General features: G+C 38.0%; 2 protein-coding genes and 1 non-coding gene across 4 annotated transcripts in view; 1 reads left to right on the top strand and 2 right to left on the bottom strand.

Moving 5' to 3' along the window:
• LOC111321460 (uncharacterized) overlaps window positions 1–2,478 on the top strand; it is a 3,769-nt gene extending 1,291 nt beyond the window's left edge. The window contains exons 4-5 of one of the 2 annotated variants that reach the window (XM_022924342.2): window positions 870–951; window positions 1,957–2,478. In XM_022924342.2, coding sequence (XP_022780077.2) covers window positions 870–951; window positions 1,957–2,112 — 238 coding nt within the window. In that variant the 3' untranslated portion in view covers window positions 2,113–2,478. Of the gene's footprint in view, window positions 1–869; window positions 952–1,927 lie in introns of both variants that reach the window. The other variant, XM_088734692.1, reaches the window with a different exon arrangement.
• A 157-nt stretch (window positions 2,479–2,635) lies between these two features.
• On the bottom strand, window positions 2,636–9,078 carry LOC111321377 (ras-related and estrogen-regulated growth inhibitor). Its single transcript, XM_022924223.2, has 4 exons — window positions 8,154–9,078; window positions 4,822–4,878; window positions 3,836–3,909; window positions 2,636–3,414 (listed from the first exon to the last, which is right to left on the bottom strand). The coding sequence occupies exons 1-4, from the start codon at window positions 8,230–8,232 to the stop codon at window positions 2,983–2,985; spliced, it is 642 nt and encodes a 213-aa protein (XP_022779958.2). The 5' UTR covers window positions 8,233–9,078; the 3' UTR covers window positions 2,636–2,982.
• A 195-nt stretch (window positions 9,079–9,273) lies between these two features.
• Window positions 9,274–9,355, bottom strand: Trnal-aag (transfer RNA leucine (anticodon AAG)). Its single transcript has one exon. It is a non-coding gene; the product is annotated as a tRNA-Leu (tRNA).
• Window positions 9,356–10,249: the final 894 nt, after the last annotated feature.

Genomic DNA, 10,249 nt, shown 5'->3' with positions numbered 1-10,249 from the left:
GAATTCTGCGTTAAATTGTACTTGAAAACTGATATTAGATGGGGTATTGGGGCCTCTGGGAAACTGCAAAACTCGAGAAATAAAACCACCAAAACTGAAAAACCAACGAAAAAAGGCAGCAAAACCGAAAACCGTATGCAAACCTGACAAAACCGCTACATTTTCACCTTTAAAGGGGTCAAAAAGGAAAAACCAAAAACTGCATCAGAGTCTTCGTGAAAACCGAAAACCGAATGCAAAAACACGTAAAATCCGCAATCCGCTCTGAACATCAAAACTGAAAAACTGAACCTTTTTGGCCCTAAAACTGAAAAACTGATCCAAAAAAAAAAACAGTCAAAACCACAAAACTGAAAATTCCAAAGCCCCCCTCATATTAGCATGCAATTTAATGTGGAATTCCCTCACCAAGTAATGAGTTTTCCTACAATATTTAATAATTATTTGTTGATAGTAAAGGGAATATTGTTGAATAAACCCTGATACAACAGTACTCATTGAGCCTACGGTGAATAATTATTCTAGTATAATTGCTTTGGTACTTTCTAATTCTGTTGTAAATATTTGTTTTGATGTTGAAACCATTCTGTTTTAATTTTTTCGACTACTGATATCGAAATAAACAGCCAGTTTTTCACTAGAATTTAACAGGTTAATTTAATTGAATCAGGAAAAGCTTCATATCTTTCTATTGAAAAGTGCTACTCCAAACTTATTTGTATCTTTTTTGCCCTTCGGAACTGAATAATCAGAGCATATGCATCTCTATAGTGACTGGAGCAATTATACTAAAAATTGTTAATCAAACAAACCCTTAAGAAGAGAAGTTTCTGAATTCTCATGCTCCTTTTTCTCTGTGCTCCCATAAGGAAGCGGAAACAAGTCAACAAATTCATGGCAGCTGAAAATGATTTTAAAAAAAGGAAAATGGAAAAGGAACAGATGATTAAGGTTTGTTGAATCAACCAATATTTAAGAATGTGTTTTAACTAGAAATAATTGACATGATAATCATCATCTTAAATATTTTCTTCCTCGATTAACACCTGTTTTTTCGTTAGAAAGGTGTTATTCTGATTGAATTAACTTACAGAGTGTTCAATGTGAAAGTTTATTTGGGACAACACAGTCAGTCAACCTCTATATGCATTGTGACTCGTATTAAGGAAAAATAATGGTTTTTCATAGGGCAGATTCAAATACAATTTCCATGCCAACTAAGTTACATACATAATGCAGCACCACAATAACGCGAGGGAAGGGTGAAATAAGCTACATGCTACAACACTCAACAATTGTCTTGAATTTAAAAAGTTGAAATAAGGTGGTAGAAATAGCGGCAATATTTCATGGGATGTTTGAGAGCAAACAATCATGCGAGAAAATGTGGCCGCGTAGAAGACTAACCAATCATAGCCCATTGCAGAAACGTGAGAGGAATGGGACGAGTTTCTTATAGTGATTACATTGAAAATCTAAACATTTCGACTGAAATGTCACTGAATGGAAAGCTACCCAGTCAAGTTTGAGAGTTTTCAACAGAAAAATGTCCAAATCGGAGCCTTGCAAAAGTTGCAAAAATTCCATACAAACCCTTAAAATTTTTTGGCCTGTCTACCCAATCCATACAATCTCTCTATTTTAGGCGATATTTGAAGAACTGTCACTTTGCCATTTTCCTCCCCTAATTACTTCTATTCTTGCTTAAGACTCTCAAATTTAGTTGATCTTTCATTTGAATATCTTAGTTTTTCAAACAAACGGAAAACGACACTCTTTCCCAGTCCTCTCACGTTTCTGCAATGGGCTATTGTCTCACGGTCTCAAGAGTAATGAATCAAAACATTGGAACTTTCTCACAAGTAATAATCTTATCATCGTCATTTTTGTAGATAACAATTTAATTGGCGTTTCTCACTACGTATAGCGTCCTGGTTATTTTCTTTCATGGTTTAGGAAAGGGAAACAATGATAGAAAAACACCGAGAGGAGGTTCGGGAAAAGATGAAAAAGCGCAGAGAAACTTTTGGTCGGTTGAATCGACGAACAAGGAAAGGCCAGCCAATTATGGCCAACCAAATTGAACATCTTCTCGATAAGATTCAATCTTAGACTTAAAAGGCAGCTATGCAATGAACCCAGAAAGGGAAAATCAGAGGTGAATGCTACCCTAAAGAAGTATTGATATCCAGTTTGAAGGAAATTTATTCAACCAGTAAATTATTTTTGGTATGGAGATCGGCGACCGTGTGGACACTAACTGGAGAGATTTCATCCTGAGCAGCCAGTGACGTTTATGAAGAAATATTTTTTGAAGCTATATCCTCTCTGGAGAGTGGGTGCTATACCTTTGATTATATTTTGTAAGCTGTTAAAGAAAGCTAACTTTTGTTTCATCGCCCTTTCATGTATAGTGGAAAATTTGAAAATTTATCAATGTTTGGAAGTCCCGATGATTATATTTGATTTCAACGCCGATACCCCTTTGAAATACTCACGTGTTAAAAAGCAATGCTATTGTCTTACGTGTGGCGGTTCATAGCTATCAGTCAGTAAATACCCCACCCAAGAACTTGCCAACAACAGCGACACAATTATGTACATGTAGCTCAGGAATACTAAAATGACAGACATGTATATTGTAGTGTTTAATCATTTTAAATGGAATTTAAAGACGTGTGAGCCACTTGTAAAGTGCAACTTAAAGGTTTCTTGCAATATGAAGAGAAATTACAAGAAATCACTACACGAAACGGTGTTAAGCCCGTACCTACCAGAAATGATTCACGTGTTGCTTTTTTTTTTTAAATTTGATAGATTATTCAGTCAGCTGGACGTGAGAATTGTGAACTATATCAGTTAGAGAATGTCCAGTTGATGTAATACCAAATTCTCTGAACTGATTTGTAAAGTAAATCTAGCAGTTTTAAGGGAGGATTGCAAATGAGATCGTGGGAGATGACAGGTCAAATTAAGATCTACCTATGTAGTGAGTGCTCCAGGTGGCATCGGCAAGTTTTTACTGCTATTTCTTCGGAAAACTTTCCCAAGAGCATTTCGTAAGGGGCGAGGTGAAAGAGAACCCTTTCTTTCTTTTTTCCTCTTAGCGACCTCTTTGTAGAGCTCGTGAAATGCCTCGGAGATCTTCATATGTCCTTCGGATGCCGAACCTTCATAGAAAGAGCATTGCAACTTTTGTGCAAATGAAGCGGCTTCTTTTTCGAGTACTTGTCGTTTGTGTTCGAGATCTGATTTATTCCCGAAGATGATGACGACTGTTTTCTGCTTAAATTGATCGATAAGATTATAGATTTGTTGTATTTCCTCGAAGCTTTTCCGATCGGTTATTGAGTAGACAAGGATCAAACCGTCGGCCCAGATTGCCCGACTTCCAAAAGTTTGTTCACTTCTTGACTGAAAAGGAAAACGGCGAAAGTTAGAAAGGTACTTCCCAGGGCGACCTGGTTAGAAGTCTATGACAACTCGTGACTTCCAAGGCCTAAACAGTGCGTTCGTTTTGCTTCTGTGTTCTTTCAAGATGGATAGCACTTGTCTATGTCAGCTTTATAGCTGTTGTGAAACCAAAAGTAGTATAATCACGAAAGCCAATTACAGCTGAGAACATTTCACAAGGAGAACTCTTAGTTGAAGAGGGCCGGGTGCCTGAAGCGTGGGAAAATGAAAGGGACCAAGTCAGGCATGGTTTTTGTTTCGCATCTGATTGGCTGTGGGAGTTAAACGAGTTTTCCAGACAAATAACAGAGCAAAACGAATTAAACTGAATGCAATATTGGATTGTCGTGTGTCGGGAACAATGGCTTAGACTTAAACTTACCTCAGGACCTGGGTCTATAATCTCCAGATTAGCCTGCTCATCCTCAATAGTCGTGTTGAACTGATACGTAAAGTCTGCATTATGCACAAAAAAGAAAGAAATGTAGCGGCTTCGAGAGGGTTTAGATTATAACTACTCAAAGGCTTTGTAACAGAGTATTAGGTGTATGTAAGGATTTACGAAGTAGGAAACTAGACGATAGACCTCTATTAATAGGGTTCTTTTCTTAATAACGAGAGCACGACACAGTGGGTGTAAATCTGCGACATGTATGACCTCGTTGGTTTATGAACTTCCAAGACCTTTGAGAGGGACTTATCGCCTGTTTAACCTCAAACCCGAGCAGGTCCACTGAGTCACAGAAGGAGGTCTGCGACATCACAAATCCACTTATACTAACTAGTTTATGGGCGCGGCATCACGATACTTTCACTCTTCTTACGAAGAGCAAAATTACCATTTGAACTGTAAATTTTCTCTTAGAAGATGCAGTTAAAGCAACTTGAAAAAGAATAAGCCAAGAAGGGACGAGAAGGAGTTCAATTAACAATTTACGTCTCAGCATCAGATTTTCGGGAGTGCTTCCGTGGCAGTAGTTAATTATCTCGAAGTCACAATCACAAGTTTTCTTTCATCAAACACAACAGTTACGCTTTATTTTCTCACACCTTCCCTTTTCTAAAATAACACACTCAAGCGACATGTATGACTGCACTCACGTGCAATGTCAATCAAACTCAACTAAAGCTTGGGCCCAGTCTCTGACACTGAAGTTCGGGCCCAGTCTCCGACAGATTGTATATTCTCCATACTGATCTCTGTACATTTCCTGAGGTGTCGACAAGGAGAATTTGTTTAGCAATCAAGAGTTTCTTCAGTTGGTGATCATTTCCTTTATTCTCATGACCTTACTGTGTGATTCAAGGCTGATATTGTAAGGAGAAATTAGATGTTAGTCACTAATATAAGGGATATGGCAAACTTACCTTGAGATGAGTCATACTCGCCTATAAAACGTTTCGTGAGGAACCTCACTGCGATTGCTGTCGAAGAAAACAATCACAGCGAAAAAGGTTAGATGTACTAGAAGGGTTTAAATAATTACTTAAATTGCATTTACATCAGCGAGTATTCCATACTGAGCAGGTCTATTTTTCAGAGTAAAATTTTACTCCTTGTGCTGAAGCAAAATCAACTCTGTTGTCAAAGCCACTTGACTAGGGAAACTTGTTGGAGTATTGACCTTAAACCCTTGTCAATATTTCTTGACTAATTCCCTTTTAAAGTCATTCACGTAAGCTTAGTTCATCGATGAAAAGCTTTTTTTTCCCTGAGAAGTCATATTGATTAAATTTTGGCTAGTCATTCGGAAGATACAGGGTGTAAGAGGAGTTTTTGAGTAAAACAAACTTGTTATACAAGTACATACATACATTCATTAGTTGACCTCTCCCCATGGGGGCTTTTCAGGGCTAATTCCCACCCATCCCACCCCAGGGAAGGACATCCACTACCTTAACCCTGCAGGAGACGGGGCCTACGGTTTATTCGTCCTTATCCGAGAAGACTAGAATTTCTATCCATATTTTGATTATAGAAAGGTAGCAAATTCTCCTCACTTATTTTAAGACCATGAGTATCGGTCCGGCCGGGGTTCGAGCCCTCGACCTCCCGCACAACACAATCCGGCGCTCTAACCAATTGAGCTAACCGGGAGGGAAATCTCTCTTGCATAAATACGGCTTTAATAATTAGCGACAAAGTTATAATCCAAAGCTAAGTTAAGCAAAACTTATTTAATAGTCCAGATTTCCGTCGATGAAATTAAAGCTACTTATTGTCAGAGTCAGTTTGCCGCGCCCTTCCGCTAATTAGATTGAACTGATTCAGTTAACGTACAGAAATGGTAAAGCTCCCGAGGCTTTGGGGTTAGGTCATGATCCGACCAAAATCGATCCACAGAAGGTCACTTGCGCACTATCCTTCATTTATGAATATGCTTATACGAGAAGTTGTAAAATTAAACGGCAGAAAAGCTCTCAGTTGGAAGGAAACGTTCTAAGTAACTTTTTCAGCAAATTACAAAACAAACCTAAAAAAACCAAGGTTGAAGAAAAAGGCGGGACAAAATCAATGCAATTAAAGAACAAAACACAAACGTAAATAAACAAAGAAACAAGAATGCTTTTATGTGAACCCAAACGGTTCAGATACCAGAGCTATTGATTTCTTTACTGATCCAATAAGAGTCAGAACCGACTTAGCACAAGGAATTTTCATTGCATGTCTGATCGACATTATATTCGAAGTGTAAGAGCAATTTACGTACTGGTTACGCATAGGGCAAAGGGCGAAAGACGTTCGGCTACCCTAAAGTTGGCCTTACTCTTGACATGGAGATGTTAAATGCTACATCGTGGATACCAAAACGACAATCAGCTATCGTAAAAAAGGATAAAAAACAAAAACAAGTTTTATGAGTTATGGGAACCTTAGAGTGGAGTGTCTGTCTCTGATGAAGTGTCCTGAGCTTTTTCAATTTTACCTCTTTTTCTCATGATGACGTTTCAGTAGTTTTATGTATATGATATCTCACTAAAGTGAACAAAGAGCTTCTCAGTTAAGTATCCGCGCACTGTCTGCATGTAATGGTACAATTCGGATTTCTAAACCCTCATCCAGATCACGTTTATAAATAGCTGACTAAGAGGGAAACCTTTCCTTTGTAAAATTTTCATCATTTTCATAAATAAGAAAGACTTTACTTTTCCCCTCGTTTTGAACAAAATATGGCTTATTCGCTAATTTTTCAAATTGACAGAGACATGCTAAATCATTCACCTCAAGGTACAGGATTAAATGTTTCCAGTGTTGGAGTACGCTTCCCTCTAATTGGTACATTAAATAACAAACATCACTGAGTACAAACGAAAATCATTTGTTAAATTCCCATTTAATCTAAACCAAACTTTAGGAGAGTGGTCATTGATTAAGTAGTGGAAAACAGACCAAAGTTCGATGAATGAACCCCTACCCTTTGTGATAAAGGCCTTGTCATCTTTGAACTTGAACATCATATGTCTATCAAATATGTTATTAAATCATTTAAATCTAGGAAGTTAAGTAAACAAACCACAGTTTTTTCTCACCGATGTAAAGCAGATCTGGGTCATCAAAAACCCGTCCAATGTGACCCCGAAACGCTTCTCTGTCAAACTATACCCTGACATAAGAATCTTGATGCTCTAAAACGCGAAACTTTTGAAACATCTCCAAGTTTTATTACTTTCATTTTCGTTTCATGTGTGATCAGAAAACGATTTAATTATAACCTTGAACCCTTATTCATCTCAATTTTGTGTCCCCTTTGAATGATTATCATGATATTAGATCACTGATTCAGACATGACAATAATCAGTAATTTTATCATGTTCCATCGACTTAGATTGTTAACTCAATCAATTTCAACCGGTATGTTGTTGAGCAGATAATTTGACACCCATGTCGTTAGTCCGATAACCAACCATGAAAATCTGTATCTCAAAACGCGGACATTCATTTGTGCATTAAGTTTTAGGGCCAGTTATTTACACGAGGTCTAACCAAAACCGCGGTTTAACGCAGTTAGTGGGCCTCAGGGATTCTCTGTTAAAGGGTTGACTTAATTAATCGAATAAATGTCCTTCCACTATTAGCTTTCGGCCTTCTTGACACTGATCACAAAAATAAATGTTCATATAAAAGCTTCGGTTAAATCAGAGTTAATTTAACTCTGGTTAAATTGAAGATGACTCAGAACACGATTTTGTTAAACAACGTCCAAACTTTGTTTAAGTGCTCGGTAGTTCTTAAATTTTCTTCGAGTTGCGTAACCACTCTTTCTTTTTGATCCGCCGTACTTTTGAGCTTTCTTAAAAAGAAAATGTACAGGTTATTTTTCCAGTTGAAAATGTCCTCGGCAAATTAACCCTGCTTGTAGGATTGACTCATAAACTTTCCCCAAGTTAGGTAGCAGAGGTGATCGAACTACCGACTATATGCAATTGTCAAAGTTTGAGGCTTGAGATTTCACCCCCAATCTATTTCCCACTATCCGGGTTCGCCTCATACTTTCGGAAGATGTCCAAGTCTTGTGGAAGGTGACATCTAACACTCCGTAGTGTCCTATCGAACTCGAGTTTAGGCTGGTTCAGACGCTCTAAAAGAAGACGCAACTTGAAGAAAGGGTAGCTGTTCTTCTCAGGCAGGGTCATTCTGTTACAAATGATAGATTCTATATTCTTTTATAATTTGTCTCAGACTTATAGAGCAACCTACCAGATTTTCCCACGTTCCTTGCGCCCAGCAATGCAAACTTGGCGTCCGTCTGTTTGTGCGGGTCTCTGCGCGTTAACATTTTAGTTGATGTCAAAGTTGGAGCAGATTTTATACCTCAAGAGGTGGTCACTCACAGAAGCAACATGCGTTGTGTTGTACTGAGTTTTGAATTATTACAACGAAACTCTCCTACTGGTCTACCACTGCTTGGAGGAGTTCTTAAAACATCTGGCTTTGCAGAATTAATTCGAGTTGCTTTGAGAGGTGTGTGAAATCAATCAACCCAGAGCCAGTGTTATTCAAATTTGGAGCTATTAGTTTGTCTAAGCTACGATTGTCTAAGCTTCGATTGTTTAAGTACTGCTTTCAGGGATTCTTCAAAGTCGAGACCGATCTATAAAGTTGAGAAACGAGGAAGTACGTGACAACTTGATCTTGGAAGAAGGAATTCTGCGAGAATTTTGACGGGAATTTGGTGAGGTTTTTAGTTAAGCTCTACATCAGCAGTATGTATTTAATGCAGGTTACAAAGCAATTTGATTAAAAAACAATTCCGTAAACTTGATCCTATAATTTATTATGCTAACAAAGCGTGTTTACAGTTGAAAAATTGACTAGCTAAGGCACTTAGCGCGTTTGATCTTGCGATATGCTTCTTTTTTTTTTTTTCTTTTTTTTTTTTTTTCAGGACTGAGTGGAGGAGTTTTTTGTCTTTTCAACTTGTTTGAGTCATAATTGGGTTGATAAAGCGTGTCGGGTTTATAGTTAAAGAGTAACATGACCTCAGAACGAGGAACAATTCGAAGCGTCATTGAAACTCATGGAACGTAATCTAACCGAAAGGAAATTAGAAAAGATAATGAGATGCAAATGAACTGTAAATGTGCTGTTTCTCAGGAAAAACTTGCGCCCAAGTCGAATATCGTTGTCGCCTGATGACGACGATTTACGATCGATGCCTCTCACAACGAAGTCCAAAGAGAGGTTAGCAGGGCACATCGCAATGCTGGGAAATTTTTGTCTAAAACCTCGTTATATTGTGTCGAACTCAATTTAGGAATGGTCTCACTTTGAAAAGAAGTTAGAAATTACAGAAAAAAAAAAAAAAAGAAAAAGTATCTGGCAGCGGTGGGATTCGAACCCACGCCTCCGAAGAGATTGGTGCCTTAAACCAACGCCTTAGACCGCTCGGCCACGCTACCCGACATTTGTAGGATTGACAAAATTAACAATATTTTCATTTGCTTTGGCATAATGAATATTTTGAGTCGTTTTTGAGTCTTGGCAAATGACCTTTGATGCATAAAGAATAACTTATAATTCATTTTTATATTGACTGAACAATCTGCAATTTAATTAAAAAATTCGCTACGGAAGAAGAAGATAAATGCGGTATGCTTGAGTTGAATAATTTACCTGAACGATTTAGTAGGGGTCGGTGAAGCATGACATAGTTCTTTTTAAATTAACCTTTTCTAAGTAACCCTTTACTCCTTAACATCAAAACGCATATTCTCCATACTATTCTCTCTGTACATTTCCGATAATACTACTGACAAGGAGCTTCTTTAGTTGGTGATCCTGTCCTAGTGCAGTGCTCGATTCAGCAGTGATATCGGACACTAATCACTCCTTGAAGTGAAAGGGTAACCTTCATTGGAATTTTTACGACATTGCCTGTAGGCCTATCCGAAAATATCACGTCGGTTGCGTAAGTACCTTTCCAGTAAACCTTCAAGCTTTTTCCTGATTCGACAAAATGTTCGTAGATTTCCCAAAAACCATTCTATATATCTCCTATTTTTCTGTCATAAACTCATCGATTTTGAATCACCAAGGTCCAAATTTCGCTTGTTGGAGTCGAATGATCATGGAAGTAAGGAATTTTCTACATCAGCACTGTGGCTGATCAGGCCCCTATAGGTTCATCGATGTTACAATGCATCCACTGTTTTGGAAGGTGGCTTCTGCAGTAACCGACATTAGAAGGAATTGATTATTCATATTCAAAGGGAGACTCAGCGATGAGCTGGATTGGCGCTGGTATGGAATTGCATAGCACCCCAAGAAACACAGCGCTCTGCCAAAAAGCTGCG

The sequence above is a fragment of the Stylophora pistillata genome, chromosome 10, assembly GCF_964205215.1.
Source record: "Stylophora pistillata chromosome 10, jaStyPist1.2, whole genome shotgun sequence".
NCBI lineage: Eukaryota > Metazoa > Cnidaria > Anthozoa > Scleractinia > Pocilloporidae > Stylophora > Stylophora pistillata.
This window is presented reverse-complemented; position numbering and strand designations above follow the sequence as displayed.

Coding starts and splice junctions, on each gene's coding strand:
- LOC111321377 (XM_022924223.2), bottom strand. CDS start 8,232: ATGTTAACGCGCAGAGACCCGCACAAACAGACGGACGCCAAGTTTGCA. Junction 4,879..8,153: donor AAGGAACGTGGGAAAATCTG/GTAGGTTGCTCT, acceptor TTTCTTCGACAG/CAATCGCAGTGAGGTTCCTC. Junction 3,910..4,821: donor CGAGTATGACTCATCTCAAG/GTAAGTTTGCCA, acceptor TGCATAATGCAG/ACTTTACGTATCAGTTCAAC.